The 20,843-nt window shown below is 39.8% G+C and overlaps 1 protein-coding gene across 7 annotated transcripts in view; it reads left to right on the plus strand.

Moving 5' to 3' along the window:
- The window catches only part of Sarnp (SAP domain containing ribonucleoprotein), a 55,875-nt gene that overhangs the window by 21,717 nt on the left and 13,315 nt on the right, over positions 1–20,843 (plus strand). For 4 of the 7 annotated variants that reach the window (NM_001359406.1, NM_001359407.1, NM_025364.3 and 1 more), the window contains 5 exons: positions 3,052–3,103; positions 4,757–4,830; positions 5,281–5,309; positions 7,677–7,702; positions 9,703–9,771. In NM_001359406.1, coding sequence (NP_001346335.1) covers positions 3,052–3,103; positions 4,757–4,830; positions 5,281–5,309; positions 7,677–7,702; positions 9,703–9,771 — 250 coding nt within the window. Of the gene's footprint in view, positions 1–3,051; positions 3,104–4,756; positions 4,831–5,280; positions 5,310–7,676; positions 7,703–8,257; positions 8,453–9,702; positions 9,772–20,843 lie in introns of all 7 variants that reach the window. The other 3 variants (NM_001359404.1, NM_001359405.1, NR_153109.1) reach the window with 2 other exon arrangements.

A 20,843-nucleotide genomic window follows, 5' to 3' on the forward strand; every position in this document is an offset into this window, starting at 1 on the left:
AGTTCTGTGACTCTAGAGAACTCTAATACACCTGGACTGAGGATTTGAAATCTCAAAGCCCTCCTTTCCTCCAACAAGGCACAGCTAATAATGCCACTCCCTTGTGACCAAACATTGAAATCTGTGAGCCTGTGGGGGACTTTCAACAAGGCCATACCATCTAATCCCACTTGGGGCCTACTTGTAGAATTTGTAGCTGTTACTGTTCAAACCACAGTTACTTTCCAGAACATTTTTTTTTTGTTTTAATTTAATTTTCCCCACTCCCACTTTTATCCTCAGATTAAACTGAGGACCTCATGTATACTAAGTATACAGTCTATACTCAGCCTGCAATATAGCTTTATAATTAGATATAGTACCTAGAGAAAATGATTTAGTGAAATAGTTTTAAAGTAGTTTGGGGATTTCTGGTACAGGAATAAAGAGCAAATGAATGTAGCGGTAATTAGCTTGTTTGGGTTAAAAGTAAAGAGGTTTTTTGAAAATGGGTCATATTAGAATATGTAAAGTAGGGGCTGGTGAGATGGCTCAGTGGGTAAGAGCACCCGACTGCTCTTCCGAAGGTCCGAAGTTCAAATCCCAGCAACCACATGGTGGCTCACAACCATCCGTAACGAGATCTGACGCCCTCTTCTGGAGTGTCTGAAGACAGCTACAGTGTACTTACATATAATAAATAAATAAATAAATCTTTAAAAAAAAAAAAAAAAGAATATGTAAAGTATAAATCTCTTTTAATGGCTTTAATCCTTTTAATGGATTTTGCAAGAAAGACATTAAAAACTGTCCTGGAATTAAGTATATAGACCAGTCTTGCCTTGAACTCACAGAATTATACCAACAGAATTGGATATAGTAATACTGCTTTGCAGAGAAATAGTTATGGTTTTAGGCAAAATTATATGGAAAGATTTTGAGTCCTTATATTTAGGGAAATAATTTTGTATGTGACTGAATAGAGAAATTAGCCAATTAAGAATAGAAATTTCCCATGAATCCTGTGAGGGTGTGATGTGCATTTATTGCTTGGGTTTAATGTGTCTAAGGGAATTGGAATATAATATGAGAAGTTCCCTCTCAGGTTCTCTTTTTACTCTGAGGTTTACTGTAATGATTGTTTTTCAAGATGTGAACATTGGGTTAAGTCCCCAGCTCTCAGTGAAACTAGATGCAGTGTTGTGTGTTAATAATCCCAGCACTAGAGAGGTGGAAGCAGAAGGATCAGAAGTTGGTAGCATTCTCAGCCAAGTATTTGAGGTACTGTCTCAAAAACAACAAAAAAATAAACCAAATCAAAACGTGGAAGTCATTATCCTGATGTTGATGGAGAAGACTGGCTCTGGCTTTCCCTGCCCCTCAAGGATTGGAATTTAAAAGGTGTGTGCCACCAAACCTAGCTTTTGCCCCTGTCTTAGGAAAAAAGAAGTAAAAGTTTATGTTTTACTTGAAGTCCAATTTCATTAAAAACAGTTTTACTGGGCCTGGTGGATCAGGCCTGTTTGGTTTGTCTCACGACAAGGTTTGTGAGACAGCCTGGCTGTTCTGGGGCTTGCTCTGTAGACAAGGCTGTCCTTGCCTCTGCCTCCTGAGCACTGGTATTTGTTTTTTGAGGCAGGGTCTCTGTAGCCCTGGCTGTTCTGGAATTTAGTATATAGATCAGTCTTGCCTTGAACTCACAGATAACCTCTTGTCTCTGCCTCTCAAATATAGGACTTAAATGTGAGTGCTACCATGTCTGGCAGTGCCCATTCTTTTAATCCCAACACTTAGGAAGCAGAGGCAAGTAGAGTTCAAGGCCATCTGTTCTATATAGGAATTTACAGGCCTGCCAGGGTTATAAGGTGACACCCAGCATTAAAAAGATAAAAAAGGTAGGGGATTGTATAGTAGTGCACACCTGTAATCTCAGCATTAGAGAAGTGGAGGAAGGAGAGTTAGGAGTTTGAAGATAGCTTTGGCTGAATGAAAGGGGCCATGTTTCAGACAACAGCAATAAAAAAAAATGGAGAGTTAGCAAACAGTCTGAATATTCCAAGGCTGATTAGAATCCCTTGTATATCCAAAAGGAAATCTCTTTACATCATCTTACGCCTGAAGTTATGTGTAAATATACTTCTCTATCTTGTTTTAAGTTTTTTTTTCTCCTGAGCCAAAACAAATATTGTAGGACTTCCTTATGGTCAGCAGGGGGCATTCTTTGCTTGCCTGTTAGTCTAAGGACTTCCAACAAAAAGATGGAGGAGAATCAGGTTCCAGAATTGCTTCCTCTGAAAATGTCATTAAACCATTACTACCTTTCAGGGCATCAAATGGGAAAAGTGTTTGGGATATTGGAACAAAAGCTGCCCATGTCTCTAAATAAGGGACCTTAATGAGACTGGTTATGACCCGCAGTTTTATGGGAGTTGTTTGTTGGAGAGTTAATGCCCTTCCATTTATCCTGGGGACTTCCGAACTTTGTCTCCTGCCCCTGCGGTCCCCCTCTTTTGTTTTCTCTTAAGCCTTTTGACCAGTAACTCGCCATGTTTTCCTAATTCAGCCTTTCTTCTCCCACCCACTTCCTGTGGCATTTTTATTTGTTCTGCTTTGACGGTTTCAGCTAGAGCTACAATCCCACGGGAGCAATAGGGACTTATAAAAGAAGGAAATCAGGGCTGGTTCAGCGCTAGTTAAATATTGTGATAAAAATTGAGTTTGTATATAATTGGAGGTTGGAGATACAGTTCTTAGTTCAAAAGTAACTATAAAGTGTCTAAAAGCAAATGAAATGACTTATGTGTGTGTCCCTTCATCCCTGTATTTTTAGCCTGACTTCTTTGCTGATTATGGTCTCGAACTTCAGTTAAAATAACTTAGTTTTATTTTAATTTTTCTTCTCAGTTGATGACAGTTCAAGGAGTCAGACTTGTTATGGACTTCATGTTTCTTTGGATTAAGGGGTGGTAGACACATGTGGGGCAGAGGATATAACTCAGGTGATTCTTGCACATTTCTAATGCTTTGGGTTAAGATAGCAGTTTTCTGACTTTTAAAAATCTGTCTTCTTAGGGCATCGGAAAAGAAGGTGGTAAAGATTACATCTGGGATACCTCAGACTGAAGTAAGTATTCTTTTTTAAATTTTAATTGAGGTGTGGGTGGGGCTGTGAATGCATAAATGCCATGGTATATGTGTGGATAGAGGACTGCCTTCACTTTGTTGAGGTAGAGGTCTCTCCTTTAAAAACATTTTTTAAAATTACATTTTATTTATATATGGGGGAGCCGTGTTTGTGTGCGAGTGCGCTTGTGTAGGTCAGAGGACAACTTGGGGGAATTGGTTTTTCTTCTAGCATGTGCGTTGCAGAGATAAAACTTAGGTTGTCTGGCTTGGCATTAAAGAACATTACTCACTGAACTATCTTGCTGAACTTAGTCAGGACTCTTGTTTCCAGTGCTGTGATGTGTACACCAGGCTAGCTGGCCCATGAGCTTCCAGAAGATGACAACCTCCCATCTTGCCACAGGAAAACTTGGTTTATAGCTGTATACTAGCACATTCTGCCTTTACATGGGCTCCTGTTATCAGACTTGCACAGCCTGCACTTTCAACTACTGAGTTCTCATTTTTATATTTATTTTTTGTTCCTTAGAATAGCAATTTACTTTGTAGCTCAGGTTGGCCCCAAACAAAATCTTTGTACTTCAGCATCTCGGGTGTTAGGATTCTAGGTATGTGCCACCATGCCTGGCTGTTCCTGTTTTTAACCTTTTCTCTGTCATCATCATTATGTAAAATTTTCATTTAGGGCTGTTAAGTTGGCACTCTGGGTAAAGATCTCTGTGGCTAAAGCCTGAGTTTGATCCATGTAAATAATTTATTCATAGACAAATTATTTAAGGGAATTAGGGGAATATTGACAATTGATGTTTCTTTCTCCACCAACTCAGGAAAATATTTGGACTGGCATAGTGAGTTGTTATCTTTAAGCTGTCATAGATTACATATACCACTGTAGCCTTAATAGTAACTTAATAAGTCTATAGGTATAGGATTAGAGTTTGAGAGGATTGTGTGTACTTTGGAAAAATAGCAATGGCAGATACTCCTTTAAGTTGTTAGTTGTTAGCTGGTGAGAGTGAAATTTCTTTGGATTCTATCTCAAGATGTTTGAAATCAGGTTTCATTTGAGATCTTGTGTTCAGTTTTGTACTTTCAAGGTAGAGGGGTTGTTGTTGTTTTTATACAGGGTTTCTCTGTGTAGCTCTGGCTGTTCTGGAACTCACTGTGTAGACCAGGCTGGCCTCGAACTCAGAGATCCACCAGCTTCTGCTTTTTGAATGCTGGGAGTGTACCTCTATGCCTGGCTTATAGTTGAGATTTATTCACTTCTTTTAGAATTCAGGCAGGAAGTGATGGTGGTGGTGGTGGTGGTGGTGGTGTTTTTAGATTACCTGTACTGGAACCAATATGCTCCTTTGATATACTATCCCCCCCCAAGATACACTTTTTCAAACAAGATAGAACTTTTGGGGTTTGTGTAGAATATGGATTTTATTCTTTTTGTTTTTGAGAATGTGAATACGGGGAGAGAGAGAGATTAATTGATTGATTGCTTTCTAGAAACAATTGTTGTGTTAAGCCTTAGAATGGCTGCTACCTGATATGGTCTAAAGTTGTCAGTATTTCCGTTAGATCTTAAGAAATGACCATAACCAATTTTTTTTTTAAACAAGAAATTACAGTTTTAATTTTTTCATTTAATATCACTTAGAGAATGCAGAAGAGGGCTGAACGATTCAATGTACCTGTAAGCCTGGAGAGTAAGAAGGCTGCCCGGGCGGCTAGGTGAGTGCTTCTACCTGTTTGGATACAAGATAGAAATGTTATGGTGGTGTAGGGGGTCAGATCTTTGTTTCTTGTTATAGTTGTTGGTTTTCAGTAGAAGTGTTTTCATTGAACTTAATGAATACAGTTTGGGTCATACTCAGGACATTTCTGCTGATTTGGATGTTATAGCTTTCACTGAGTTTTGCCATCTTTGGTCAGGGTTTTTATGATAGGTAAAAGTCAGGAACTGGCAGCTGCTCCTGAGTCTGAAGAGTTCGTTTAGTGGACTCCTGGACTGTTGGTGAGAAGGAGAGTAAACTGAACCTCTTTCATGGGGTTGTTAGAATTAGCTAATGATTGCAAAGTTTGAGATCACAAGAAAGAAGTGTCATGCACCCTTGACACGGACACAGACAACTAAGGGTGTGAACAGCTTCCTAAAATTTAGCTTGTTTTTTCTTCTTACAGGTTTGGAATTTCTTCAGTTCCAACAAAAGGTGAGAATACAGAGGTTCTTCTGAGAAAGTTTACTTTGGGTTTTTTTCTGACTATAGATTTCATTCCTCCAAATTAGATAACTTTGTTGGCTCTAGAAGCCCTTAAGAGGCTCTGCATTTGTACCCTTCAGACCTCATGAATAATCGAGAGAACGTCCTGAAGTTATGGGGAGGAGATCGCACCATTGGGTTTCTTTTTTAGGACTTCTGAGAAATCTTTAGTACCTTGTTCATTTATTTTTGTGTCTTACTAGCATAAAACTATGTGTACTTTTTTAGTGCTCTGAGCTAACATAGTATTAAAGTGAAGGAGACTGTATTTAACTTCACAATTTTGTTTTTAAGAATTTATCAAGAAGTAACCTCTGATATACTTAAAGACTTAGCCATGAGGCTTGTGTTACCACCATATATATTGATCAGTAAATTGGAAAAAAAAACATGTATCCAATACAGTATTAACTGGTTAAGTGTAAACTGTAGTATATTAGACTATGTAGAATGTTAAAAACGATATGTTAAGGGCTGTGGAGATAGCTCAATGGGTAAAGTGCTTGAAAAGAATTTGATCCCCAGAACTCACATTTAAAAAAAGAAATAAAAAAGCAGGCTATGTAATGCGTGCTTATAATCCTAGTGGTTGGCAGGCAGAGGCGGGTCGGGTACCTGGGCTCTGGCTGGTCGTCCTGACTAATTGGTGAATGTTAGGCTAATGAGAGACCTCTCTCAATAGAACAAAACAAAGTAAACAGATCCTGGGGAACCATACCTGAGGTTGTCCTCTGGTTTCCACATGTACACATAAAATACAGTACTTTAAGATAGGGTATAGCAGTGTGTTCCTGCATTTGGGAGACAAAGGCAAGAGAATGGCCATTTGAAATCCAGCCTCAGCTATATATTAAAAACTATCTCAAAACAAGAGCTAGGATGGTGGTGGTGCACACCTTTAATTCCAGCACTTGGGAGGCAGAGGCAGGCTCAAGGCCAGCCTGGTCTACAGAGTGAGTTCCAGGACAGCCAGGGCTATACAGAGAAACCCTGTCTTGAGGAAGAGGAAAAAAAAAGGGCCTAGTGGCTGGATCTGTACCTCAGTTTATAGTGTTCTTGCCTAGCATGCAAGAGAAATGAACAAAGGATTTGGGGTTCAAGGTCATCCTCCGATGCGCGCATGCTATATTAGTTACTTTGTTATTGACCTGATAAAATACATGACGGAAGGCAACTGGAGTCAGAGAGAATTTATTTTGGCTTATGGTTCCAGAGGGTTGAGAGTTTATGGTGGTGGAGCAGAGGCAGGGCACCAGGCACCAGGCATGGTGGCAGGAACAGAAAGCTGTGAGCTCGTATCTTGAAACATAGGCATGGAGCTCAGAGAGTGAACTGGAGGTAGACTGGGCTTTCTTTTTCTCCAAGCCCACACTCAGTGATACTTCTGTAGTAAGGCCACATTTCTGAACCTCTTAAAACACCAACGACTTGGGCATGCCCAAGATTATGGGGGACATTTTTCATTCAAGCTGATGTTTGTCTCCATTTATGACTTAGCTTCACACAAATGGAAGCATGTGTGTGATCTGTTATCTTTTGTAATTAGCTTTTCACTTAGTGTAAAATTTCACCTTGAACCACAGGGTGACCTCAGACTTGCTGTGCAACGTTTTTTGGCCGGTTCCTCAGATTTACAATCTTCCCAAATGCTAAAATAACAGGCCTGCACCTCCAGGCCTGCTCTGTGGTCACGTCTGTTTGTGTATTAGTGCTGTGTCACTGAGCATGATCCTCAGCCTAGCATGTTTCCAGCATTGATAATAAAGTCCCATTCATCTTATTGCTTATACTATATATTCCACTTTAAGCATGTCACATTTTACTTATTCAGTTATCAGTTGGTACTTGTTCATGATGAGGTAAAAAGAAAGCTGGTGATTGTTGCATTTTATCTGATACAGTTAATGATGCTGTGAAGAGTTGTTTTTAAGTTTTTGTATAGATGAATGTTTTCCTCATTTTTTGAACCAATGTCTAGAAGATAACCTATGTGGAGTTGATTCTCCTCTTCTACCTTTACTTGGGCTCTGGGGATCGAACTGCCAGGCTTGTGGAGCAAGCACCTTTACCTGGTGAGCCTTCTCACCAGCCCCAGTGTCTAATTGCTAATAACCACAAAAGAACCCGTAGTAGTAATTTATAAATTCTGTTTGTAGGTATTGCTATTTTTTTAATTAAATTTTTGAGACAGGGTCTCATGTATGTCTAAAGGGTTTTTATCCTGTGTATTATGTTTATGGTTTTAATTTGATTTGAAGATTTAATTTTATGAAGTTTTAAAAATATTAAGTCACTTAAATTTTTTTATTTCCTTAGGTTTATCATCTGACACCAAGCCTATGGTATGAAATCTTTCTTAATCTTTTAAAAAGCCAGATTTTTAAAAAAAAAATTTAGTTTTTAACCTTTATTTTATATGAATGTATACTCTGCCTGCATGTGTGTCAGTACTCCATGTGCAAGTTGCGTTGAGTTCTGAGTTACAGACAGTTGTGAGCTGCTGTGTGGGTGCTGGGAATTGAACCCAGGTCTTCTGGAAGAGCAACCAGTGCTCTTAACCCCTGTGCCATCTCTCCAGTCCCACAAAGCTAGATCTTAATTCTGTACAGTTTTGAAGAGTGAGTCTCTGTCAGATTTGAGGGGCCTCTGAGGTCATGAGTTGGTAACTTTTCAGTATGCCCTGACTTTTAAGTGTTTGAAATGGGGAAATTAGAAAAAAAGATAACCTTTTTTATCAGCCATTACTTTAAAGGATAAGTAGATTTTTATTAGCTAAAGGCTAACCCTTTTGTTTTATGACCCTGAAGTTTTAGGCCTTGTCTAGTAGCTTTTAGTCTAATTCTTAAAAAAAACAAAACAAAACAAAAAAACCCTTTTGTTTTGTTTCTTCAAAATAGGGTTTCTCTGTGTAGCCCTGGCTATTCTGGAACTTGCTCTGTAGACCAGTCTTCCCTCCAACTCGAAGACCATCCACCTGCCTCTCTGCCTTTCTGCCTCTGCCCCTGCCTCGAGTACTGGGACTAAAGGTGTGTCCCCACCACTGCCCAGCTTCTAATTCTTAATGACAACAGAGAATCTGTAGAAGCAACTTAGTAAGTTCTATTTGTAGATATTGTTCTTTTTTTCTTTTTTAAAATCAATAAGTTAATTTAATTTTTGAGGCAGGGTCTTATGATTCCTGGGCCAGCCTGGATCTTGCTTTTAGCTGAGAATGGCCTTGAACTTCTGATTCTCTTGCTTCTACCTGCAGAATTCTGGGATTGCAAGCATGCACCACTCTGCCTGATTCATGTGGTACTAGGGATCAAGCTCAGGTTAGTCAGGCACTTTACCAACATGTCCAGCCTATTGCCTCTTAATATTGTCTATAAATTTAAGAGAAGTCAGGTATGGTGGTACATTCCTGTAATCCTAGCACTTGGGAGGCAGAGGCAGGTAGATCTTTATGCAGTTTGAGGTCAGCCTGGTCTACATAGTGAATTCTAAGCAAGCCAAGGCTACATGGTCAGATGTCAGAAAAAACCCAAACCAAAACAATATATGTATATACTTATATATGTTATACACATATATTTGAGAGTAAAGAGTGAAGAATGGAGAGTGGTGTTTTCTAGGCCATTGTGACTAGTCAGTGGGTTTTCAAAATAGTGTTGTGATAAAATATATTCAACTCTGAACTCCTGCCACAGTCAGTATTGTAACTGAAATTGAAATATTTTATTGTTATTTAATATGTTCTAAATGATTGTACCAAGGCTTCTAAGAAAAGAGGAAAGAGAATTGAGTCGTGTCATTTATAAAGTCTTATAAAGTTCAAAAGTTTACCTTTGCTTAAAGTTACATCACTTAGCAGAGTTTGGTGTGACATGCTTGTAATCTAAGCATTCAGGAGACTGAGGCAGGAGGACTATTGCAAGTTTGAGATTACATAGTGATTTGAAGGCTATCTTGGGCTTCATAGAAGAAGAACCTGTCTTAGAAAACTAAAACTAGTCGACTTTTAGAGATTGTATAGTGGGAATTAATGAATTTGGACTTTGAATGGTGGACTTGTTTGTAGTGGTGAAGATTTTTATAGGTGGTGTTTTTCGAGCAGTGTTTAGCTTGCTTTGATCTTGAGCTCTTTTAGGCTCTTGCTGCCTTTGATGAGTAAGGGTTAGCTGAATCCTCTGCTGTCTACTTCAGAAAAGGCTTTTTAGTTATCACTGGGATAGATTTATGTCACTTAGTTCCTGAATTTGGCACATGGTATGTTTGATTCTAGGTAGACTTATTTGAACTCAGTTTTGAACCAGTGTCTGCCTTCTCTTTATTATTTTTAAATGTATTTCTATTTTTGTAGGTTAACCTGGATAAACTAAAGGAAAGAGCACAGAGATTTGGTTTGAATGTCTCTTCCATCTCTAGAAAGGTAATATATGTTAGCTGTAATTTCTTTTTTAGAATATTAGAACAGCATGGGAATTTGGAAATGACTTTTGGTAAGTCATTTTGTGAAGCTGGCTTTTTAGCACTTCATTTTTATGTCATTTGAATATCACTGTCCCACTATTGATTACATCAGATGAACTATTTAACAAAATAATTTTGTTTAATAGATATGTGGGGCAAGTGTTAATGATTTTTGTGGATCTATAGCCTTAATAATTTTAGTTTATCTTCCTTTTTCTCTTCTGGAATATTACCAGATTTTTCCAACACTTGGAGCTTTTCATGTGATTAACTATCCTGCTAAGTAATCCTTTTCTTTTCTAGGTTTTTTATTCTTCTTGTTGGCAGGTGGTTGTGGGGCTAGTGATTAAGTGATTAAGTTCAGTGCCTTGTATGTGCATCTGAAGCACCTTGACTGAGCTGTACAGCTCTACCCTAACCCTGTATAGTCCTGGTTGTTTTCATAAACACACACACACACACACACACACACACACACACACACACGTTTATTATTGGCTAGTGATGAGAAATGTCGTAGTTTGTTAATTTTGTGAAGATTCTCCCTGAAGTATGTTGAGACGCTAAGGAAGAGTCAGTTCCAGTGTGTGTTGTCTCACTGTGTGACACTAGTTACTTTTATGTAACTCTGTCTTTTCTACTAGTTGTGCCCCAGCTCCCAAATAATGACTTTGCAACTTATTTATGAATAGATGCCTAGGTCATAAGCTTGGGCTTGTTCCCTGACTAGCTTCTAGCTTACATTACCCATTTATTCTATCTTATGTATGCCACATGTCTGTTTCATATAGCTGTCTCCTCACAGTCTGGATGGAGTATCTCCCATATAGACTTCCCCAGATTACCAGTCTCTCTCTACTGGGGCTCTGTCTTAGTCAGGGTTTCTATTCCTGCACAAACATCATGACCAAGAAGCAAGTTGGGGAGGAAAGGGTTTATTTGGCTTACACTTCCATACTGCTGTTCATCACCAAAGGAAGTCAGGACTGGAACTCAAGCAGGTCAGAAAGCAGGAGCTGATGCAGAGGCCATGGAGGGATGTTCTTTACTGGCTTGCCTTTCCTGGCTTGCTCAGCCTGCTCTTTTATAGAACCCAAGACTACCAGGCTAGAGATGGTCCCACCCACAAGGGGCCTTTCCCCCTTGATCACTAATTGAGAAAATGCCTTACAGTTGGATCTCATGGAGGCATTTCCTCAACTGAAGCTCCTTTCTCTGAGATAACTCCAGCTGTGTCAAGTTGACACAAAACTAGCCAGTACAATTGACCCCTTGTCAACTTGACACACAAACACATCACTAGTAAGCCTCAACCTTTACATTCTTATTCATCCCCAAGATCTAGATAACTTTAAACGTCCCACAGTCTTTACATATTCTTAAATTTTCAATCTCTTCAAAATATCCATCTCTTTTAAAAATCCAAAGTCTTTTTACAATTAAAAGTCTCTTAACTGTGGGCTCCACTAAAACAGTTTCTTCCTTCAAGAGGGAAAAGATCAGGGCACAGTCACAATCAAAAGCAAAAATCAATCTCCCAACCGTCCAGTGTCTGGGATCCAACTCACGATCTGGGCTCCTCCAAGGGCTTGGGTCACTTCTCCAGCCATGCCCTTTGTAGCACACACGTCATCCTCTAGGCTCCAGATGCCTGTACTCCACTGCTGCTGCTCTTGGTGGTCATCTCATGGTACTGGCATCTCCAAAACACTGCATGACTCCTTCAGTCCTGGGCCTTCAATTGCAACTGAGGCTGCACCTTCACCAATGGCCTTCCATGGCCTCTCACAGTGCCGAGCCTCAGCTGCTCTGCATGACCCCTTCATGCCTTCAAAACCAGTACCACCTGGGTGACTCTTACACATTACCAAGTCCAGCCACAGCACAAGGTACAACCTTGGCTATTTCTGGAACACAGCCTCTGTGCTCTCAGAAAACACTTCCCAGAAGATGTCACCTCAATGATGCTGGTCTCTTCTTAATCACCGCTAATTTCTTAGCTCCAGCTAACCAGTATCAATAGTCCCAGTAATGCAAAGTTTTTGCTTTAGTAGTTCTGGTATCTTGTTAATCCCAGCTGATTCTTCAGCCCCAGCTAACCAGAACCACAGAAACTTCACAACCAAAGGAACAATGGCCCTGAAAAGAGTCTTTAATTTTCCCTCTGAAATTTCACAAGCCAGGCCTCCATCTTCTGCACTGTTCTCAACATTATCTTCCAAGCTCCCACACAACATCTGACAGCTCTTAACAACGGATGGATCTTCTAGCCCAAAGTTCCAAAGTCCTTCCACAGTCCTCCCCAAAACATGGCCAGGTTGTCACAGGAATACCCCACTCTGCTGGTACCAATTTGTCTTAGTAGTCAGGGTTTCTATTCCTGCACAAACATCATGACCAAGAAGCAAGTTGGGGAGGAAAGGGTTTATTTGGCTTACACTTCCATACTGCTGTTCATCACCAAAGGAAGTCAGGACTGGAACTCAAGCAGGTCAGAAAGCAGGAGCTGATACAGAAGCCATGGAGGGATGTTCTTTATTGGCTTGCCTTTCCTGGCTTGCTCAGCCTGCTCTCTTATAGGACCCAAGACTACCAGGCTAGAGATGGTCCCACCCACAAGGGGCCTTTTCCCCTTGGTCACTAATTGAGAAAATGCCTTACAGTTGTATCTCATGGAGGCATCTCCTCAACTGAAGCTCCTTTCTCTGTGATAACTCCAGCTGTGTCAAGTTGACACAAAACTAGCCAGTACAGGCTCCCACCTCTTATTTCCTGCCTTTTGCTAATAAGCCATCAGCTTTTCATTGACAGGTGATGCGTCCACACAATACATAAGAGATTCTCCCCATACTTTTGAGGGTATGAGATAGGAGGGTCAGGAGCTCATGGTGATCCTCACTGCATAGCAAATTCAAGACTAGGATGGGCTGCATGATATATTCTCAAAAATTAGAGAGGCAATGTAGAATCCTATATCTGTTTGGGTTTTTTTCATGGTAAAAACAAAAACAAAAACAAACCAAAAAACCTATTCCTTTTACTGGCCCAGTAGAACAAACTTTGAGGGAGGGCAAGGAGCTGATGAAAGAGAGACAGTAGAGGGGGCATTCTCTGACCTCTGTTTATCCAGTCATCTGGTTCTTCTGTCCCTGCTGGGGTGGGGGACTGAACTGAACTGAACTTGCCCTTTGTCTGTAACAGATAAATCTTTGGTTCCCTCCCTTATTTCCCTTCCCCAACCTTTTCTACTTCCTGTGTGCTTACAGTGATGTCATTATATGTACCATTCAACTGTAATTAAACCACTTGGGTATAAGATTTGGAAGAAAGGGGGGCAGAATGGAATTTTTTTTTTCTCTTAAAAAGATAATCTTAATTTGAACTACATAGTAATAGTTTTTCTTTGCTTCAGTTTGCATGCTTTCCTACTCTGCCCTAAGATTAGACATACTTTTTTTTTTGAGACAAGGTTTTCTGTTTATTCCTGGCTATCCAAGAACTTGCTCTGTAGGCCAGGCTGGCCTTGGACTCATCCCCCCTGCTCTGCCTCTCAAGTGCTGGAATTAAAGGTGTTCACCACCACTCCTGGGTGAATGGCACACTTAATTTAGCCATGTTTTAGGGGGATATTGTTTAGGGATATGACTGTAGCTTAATTGGTAGAATGCTGGGATCTCTCAGTTGCATTCCCACCACTTTGTAAACTGGGTGTAGTAGGGTATTCCAATAATAACTCTTAGGAGGTAGACGTGGAGGATCCAAGGTTCAGGGTCATCGTCAGCAACATTGTGAGACCAGTTTGGACTACATGAGACCCAGTCTCAGGGTTTGGTTTTAAAATTTGGAGAAGCAAAGTAAAAATTTGGATGCTGTATCAATAATATCAATATTTATGGTTGGTACATTGCTCTGTTTATCATAAATTTTGTGTTTGGGAATTTCTTTTTTAAAGATTTAATATGTGAATATACTGTTGCTCTCTTCAGACACATCAGAAAAGGACATCAGATCCCATTACAGATGGTTGTGAGCTACTTTGTGGTTTCTGGGAATTGAACTCAAGACCTCTATAGAAGAAGAGCCAGTACTCTTAACTTCTGAGCCATCTCTCCAGCCCTGAGAAATTTCTGATAGAACATTTTCAAGAACTATATGATTAAGATCACTAAGATCTTCATACGTTTTGATTTATGTTTCATTTCATTTTCCTTCTTACACACACAGTATAATTTACGAGCTATAAGAATCTGTGTAAGAGGAAATAGTGGCGTGTTTGGTTTGGGGCATGAGGCTATATTACTTGTGTTACTTTGGTTTGGTTTGGTGTGGTGTGGTGTGTGTGTGTGTATGTGTATGTGTATGGTTTTATTTAATTTTGTGGGCAGTATTGGGCATTGAACTCACTCAGCAAGCACTCTATTATGGAATGATAGCTACAACTCTGATGGGGTTTTTGGTATCAAATTTTGCTGTCAAAGATTCCTGACCTATGAATTGTAGAAGCTTAGGAAGGTTTAAGATACTAATACTCAAGAAGCTAATGTTACTCATCATTGGTATTGATAAGGAGGGTAGCAGTTTATACACATGGGTACCATTCAAATACCATTGAATAATAACTAATAGCTTCCCCTAAAAGCAGGGTCTTACTGTGTAGACCTGACTGGCCTAGAACTCAATATGTAGACCTGACTGGCTTTGAACTCAAAGAAGAAGCTGTCAGGTTCCCTAGAACAGGAGTTTACATAAGTACCTTTGAGCTCTGCTCCCAACACTCCACAAGGGCAACAAGTGCTCTTAACTTTGTAGTCATATTTCCAGTCCCATGATGCCCCCCCTTTTGATATTCTGTGGCCCTTACATGAGAGGTTGATATGCATGTCCTGTTTATGGCTGAGCATTCTTAGCACACTAACCAGTTATGAGTGTGCATGGGCTGCTATGTACTGCAGAAAAGCAGCTTTTTGACCAAGATTGAGAGCAGCAGTAGCCTGTGAATATAAATTTAAGTATTTATTTAGAAGATAGTTTGACACTGTGTCCGTTTAGCAAGTAAATAATTGTGGGTTCCCCACCTCAGGATTTTGTCCTCCCTAGCCATGTGCTTTGCTAGGTTTACAGTACCACAGGTGGATTTCCACATGTGGGGAGTTGGTTACCCACCATATTGGTCATACCATTATTTCACTCATGGGCATGTCTGTTAGTATTGTAACATGCAGAGACCACTGCTAGTTAGTGCACTGATGAATTTTAACCCCATTTCAGCTCCACTTGGTCTACATTGTGGCACTGTGAAAGCTAGCCAGCAGGGAGGAAATTTTCCAGTTATTTCTAGCTTGATATTTCTGTCTCTGAAGCAAAGTGTGCTAAGTATTCAATACTGAGGTTATGGTGAATAACCAAAAACATCAACAGTTGGCTGTGTGACTTTGGTGGCCTTGAGGATCTTCCTGCCCTATTCATAGGAAAACATATCCTTTGCTGGGTATTCAGATTTTCATTCTATAATATGTCTTCTGGAGGAAGCATTGTTCACCCATGCAGGACAGGATAGCTCTGTTAAGGCACCTTTTTAAAAACAATTTAAAAATTGTTTGTTTATTATGGGGGTGATGGTGTGTGTGGTTCTATGTTTGTGTGTGTGTGTGTTTGTGCATGTGTGTGAAGGTCAGGACAGCTATTATATGTATGTCTGAATGTAAGTATAAGTATCATGTGAAGCTAAACCTGGTGGCACATGTCTTTAATCCCAGCACATGGGAGGCAGATACTGATAGATCTCTGTAGGTTAGAGGTCAGCCTCTTCTACATAGAGAGTTCCAGGACAGCCAGGGCTACAAAGAAGGACCCTGGTTCCCCCACCTCTCCTTCACCTCCAAAGCACTGTTGTGCCCACTATAGAAAGAATTTCTTGTGAACTGTATGGAAACATCACCTGTCAATATAAAAGTCTCTTGCCAATGATCTGAGGCAGGAAATAGGAGTTCTTCCTCTCTCGGCATTCCTTAGTTTGGTGTTGGTTTGTCATCCATAGCCCCACACCCTTCACACCCTTTTTTTTAGAGAAAGGGATAGAGACACTGACCACTGACTTAATCCCAGCCTTCCAGAGGCAGATGAAACTCTTTAAGTTCCAGGTCAGTCATGGCTACACCTTGAGACCCTGTCTCAAAAACAACAACAACAACAACAACAAAAACCCCCAAAACCAGCTGAGAGTAGTGATGCAAGCCTTTGATCCAGCACTCGGAAGACAGGGGCAGGTGGATTTTGAGGCCAACCTGGTCTACAAAGTAAGTCCAGGACAGGCAGGGCTCTGTTACATAGAGAAAACCTGTCTGGGGAAAACAAAACAAAACAAACAAACAAACAAAAAAAAAAAACAGAAAAACAAAAAGCAATCAAGTAAGTTGATGCCTGGGAATTGAAATGGGATAGGGTCTCCCAGGAAAATAAGAATGTCAGAGTTACGTCCTATCAAGACTTACTTGTCTAGCAGCTACTGAGTGTGATGTCAGTGATGGCTGAAAATAGCCTGAGTGTCCTGTCAAAATCTAGAACATGCTAATTTCTTTCCTCACATCCATTCTCTGTGACTTTTTTGTATTTTGGTTTGGTTTGGTTTGGTTTGGTTTTTGAGACAAAGATCTCAGGCTGTCTTTGAACTTGCCATATCTGAAGCCAACCTCCAAACTGATCTGCTTCTGCCAGCTGCCCCACCCAGATGCTAGTTTTCCTGGTTTTTGAGTGTGGTATTTTATTTTGTTCTCTTTAATTAGTATTTTATTCAAACCTTTTTAATTTCCAGAGCAGAGTCTTAGGATAGAAATAGAAGTAATACCTTTGCAATGTTCAGGATTTAGAGTTTATATAAAAATGTTGAGTTTTCAAATATGTAACTGAGGATATGTGTCTTGTATTTATACCTATTGTATGTATTTTACAGAAACACATTGAGATTGATCAAAAGGCTTAATGTGGACTTTAGAGGATATTTTGGTGTAGAATTAGCTAGGGTATAACACTGAGGCAGTTACAAAATTCTCACTATCTATAATTCTTTCCCAACTTTTCTTTAAGTTTTTTTTTTATTGTTGTATGTATATGGGTATTTTGCCTGCATCTATGTCTGTATGTATATAGTGCCCCAGAGAGGGCATTAGATACCCTATAGCTGGAGTTGGAAATGGTTGTAAGTGCTGTGTGAATGCTGGCAGTTGAACCTGGGTCATCTGGATGAGCACCCAGTGCTTTTAACTACTGAGTCATCTCTCCAGCCTCCCAGCTATTTTCTTTACTTTTATAAAGTCCCTGAAGCTGAGATCTTTATTTGTCGTATTTGTGGGAAAATAAAGCAGATGGAAGCTTTATTTGGATTTAATGAGAAGATGTTTTTGGGATTTTTAAGAAAGTACTTTGTCAAATATAATTGTAGTTATTTCTAAGTATGGCTGCACATAAGTAAAGAACACCATTGTCCTTTTAAGAAACATAGTGAGTGTGTACATTCAAGACCAACCTAATCTACAAAGCAAGTTACAGTCAGCCAGGGTTACACAGTAAGACCCTGTCTCAATAAAAACAGAGAGATAGCGCCTTAGTCTAGCAAAATGGCTCAGGAGGTGAAAGTACTTGGTATTCGAGTATGGCAGCTTGGATTCAGTCCTAAGAACAAATAGTCAAAGTAGAATTGACTCCCCAGAATTGTTCTCTGACCTTTACATGCACGCCACGAACTGTTACATGTGTGTGCATATGTATACTATTAATAACTAATTACAGAATACAGATCTATAAGCCTGTCCTCTTGAGAGTCTGATATATTAGGTTAGTATGACACCAAGAATCTGTGTTTTTCAAGTAGTTCAAGTAAAAAGACCTTCATTCTATATTTCTGAGTGCTCAAATAAATCCCCCCCCCTTTTTTTGCATTGTTATTCTCTGAATATTTTGGGTAAGATAGCATTTACTTTTTCTTAAAAGTTTTACTTCCCTTTATTGACTTCTTGCCATTTCTGCCAAGCTTGGTATCACTTACCCTTAAAAGCAATAGCTTCCTGCTTCTAAGGGAAGGAGGTGGTGACTTTTAATAGAAATTGGTTTCCTGGGGGTCTTAAGTGTGAAGCCTTCATTTCCTCTACCTGCTTTTCTTTGTCCTACAGTCAACTAGAGCAAAGCTGAGAAGATCTCCTCTTGTGAGAGAGACAGAGACAGAGGCAGAGAGTTAAATTGAGTGTGTGTGTGTGGCCATTTAGATTCCAGAAAAAAGAGATAGGAACTTTTGAGAAGAGTTTTTTGATGAGTGATCATGACTTTGGTTTCAATCATACAAAGGTAGAAAACATGGGTCCTTGGGGGTTTGTGATTCTGTTGGACTTTACAGTTCTCACATACTATTGTCCCCAGAATGTTGATTCTGCTGTGCCAGAAACTGCTGAATACAGGAAAGATGACTACTGTATATGTTTAGGGAATGTTATTAGACCTCTTTACCATGTGTTTGCTAAGGTGGCACACTTCTGCTAGTCTAGTGTTTTATCTCTAATCTGCGTAGGCTGAGTATACATAATGTTAGTTTGGGGGACTATTTTGTTTTCTCTGCACTGTCTAGCATAGAGGCTCAGGAAAAAAGAAGGTCAGGTGAGTTTCAGGAAGCAGAGAAGTGACAGCTGTATATTCAGTCATTGAAGTCTTTCTGAGAGAACAGCCATCAGCTGTTGCCATTCACCCTGTAAGTATGACATTGGAAGCTCATTTACTCTGGGGTTTCATAACCTTTACCTCTGGGAAGTCAAGGCCATGTCATATTTATTTCCCATTGTCTCCTGGGCTCTGCTTTCTATCCTGCTGTCAGTCACATGGTGGTAGATTGAGGAAATCTATCCTAAGGCTTTTTTTTTTCCCTTATAACCTTAAATTCGTGTAGAAAATCAGATTAGTCTGAGAACTTTTGACTTCTTAATGCATATTATAATTCATTTACAGAAAGCACCAGCTACCTCCTTGGTTTTTTGTTTTTTTTGTGTGTGTTTTATTTGCGACATACACTGGCTCAGGGCTGTGGGTAGAGCTCAGTGATAAAGCACTGACATATTCTCGGGCTCATAGCCTCGTACTGGGGTGGACAAAAGGTAAGAAGACAACGGTCTTAGCTCACAGCAACCCTCTTCAGTCACTCCAAAAGAAAGGTTCCTGAGGGAAGATTAGCTGTAGTATCTTTGGTTCCTTCTACTCAACTTCATCTTCAGATTGGAATTTGTCCTCATGTCGTATAAGAGGGCTGATAGATGAATCACTTTTTGTAGCACTAACCAGTAGAAGGATGCCCAGCTTTGGTCTCTCAAGATAATAGTGAGGTTTTTTTTTTTAAAGTCCAGTAACTACTTTTTTGTTCTTGGGAATTTCTGAGTTTAAAATTCTTCAGTGTGCCTGAATTGCACTTGAGGGTACTGTTGGTTTCTCAGGGTTACTTTTTATGAACTAGAGTGGTACTGGCAAGATTGAAGATGGTGAATGTTTGAGTGTTTGAACATCCTGCTCACAGGGCACAACTGCATCAAAGTGGGCTGACTCCCTTTGGCAAAGGGAACAGCCTCAACACAGTTTAGAAGTAGTATTGTGTATTCAAGATAAAATTAGCAAGTTTGGAAAACTGTTCTTTTAAATTTAATCTTGAGTTTGAAGTTGAGTTTGGAAATGAACAAATGTTTAAACTTGTTTTTGAATAAAGATTAATGTTGGTACTCTGCTGGAAAAAGGAGACGATTGTTTTTTTAAAAACCTGCTGTATTAGCTGCCAATTACTGGAGGTAACCTACTGTGTACTTAATTCCTGGCTATAATTTTGGTTTCTATAGCCTTGGGATTATCCTCCTGTCCTCACTCTGAGACTTAGTATTTCATGAATAAATGGTCAGGCCATAAGCTTTTGCTCTGTTCCCCCAACTAGCTCATATCTCAGTAATCCAGTTTATTCTAGTTTTCCCACTAGTTAGTTACCTTTCCTCAGGTTTATCATCTGCCTTCTCCTCAGAGTTCAGGGCAGATCTCCCACCTCTGACTCTCCTATAACCTCCAACCCCCCTTGCTAGAACTCCCACCTCCTATTTCCTGCCTCAGCTCATTGGCTATAGACTTTTTTTATTGATAGATAATGCTTTTACACAATTCACAAGAGATTATTTCTGTACCTGGATGCAGTGGAAACTATTGTCAGGTGCTCTTGAATGTTTACTTAAAATCTAGTGCCTCCATTTTGCTTCCTTAGGACAGTTGAGATATTTTAAACAATCACTATGTATTCAGGGCAGGGAAAATTATTTTTTGTTGATGTTTTAGTTTGGTTTGTTTGTTTGTTTGATTTGAGACACTGTGTCTGGCTGTACTGAAGCTCACTCTGTAGACCCAGCTGGTCTTGAACTCACAGAGGTCCTCCTGCCTCTATCTCCCAAGTCCTGGGATTAAAAGCATGCCCCCACTTTACCAGGCTTGGGTAAAGTAAATTCTGTAACTGTAACTAACTATATCATTTTGCTTCCAAGAACTTGCCTCTGATACTGGTTTTACTCTCTGGATTTCCAAAGTGTTTCTCTCTTCTATCTCAGTACTTCTGGCTTTCTTCTTTCCTTCTCCCTCTCCTTTCTACAGTACCATGGCCCCAAACCCAAGGCCCCAGAGAGGCTAGGCAAATGTTGTTACCACTAAAGTACATTCCTAGCTCTTTCTAGACCCTCCAGATGCTCATGTGCTTCAGAAAAACCTCGAAGCCCCACATGGTCAGAATGCAGGTACACAAAAGACAGACAACTGAACAGATTACAAATGAACTTCTGAAGTGGAAACTTGAGGGTTTTTTTAGAAAGTTGGTTGGATGGTGTTTTGTTGGGGCAAACATGTGAAGGAACGTTTAGTTGAAGTGGACATAGGTGAAAGAAAGACTAAGGCAGACTCGTGAAGGAATGTTTAGCTAAAGTAGACATAGATGAAAGGATGTTCTGTTAAAGTAAGTACAAGAAAGGACATGTGATA

This window comes from Mus musculus, chromosome 10, assembly GCF_000001635.26.
Source record: "Mus musculus strain C57BL/6J chromosome 10, GRCm38.p6 C57BL/6J".
NCBI classification, from domain to species: domain Eukaryota; kingdom Metazoa; phylum Chordata; class Mammalia; order Rodentia; family Muridae; genus Mus; species Mus musculus.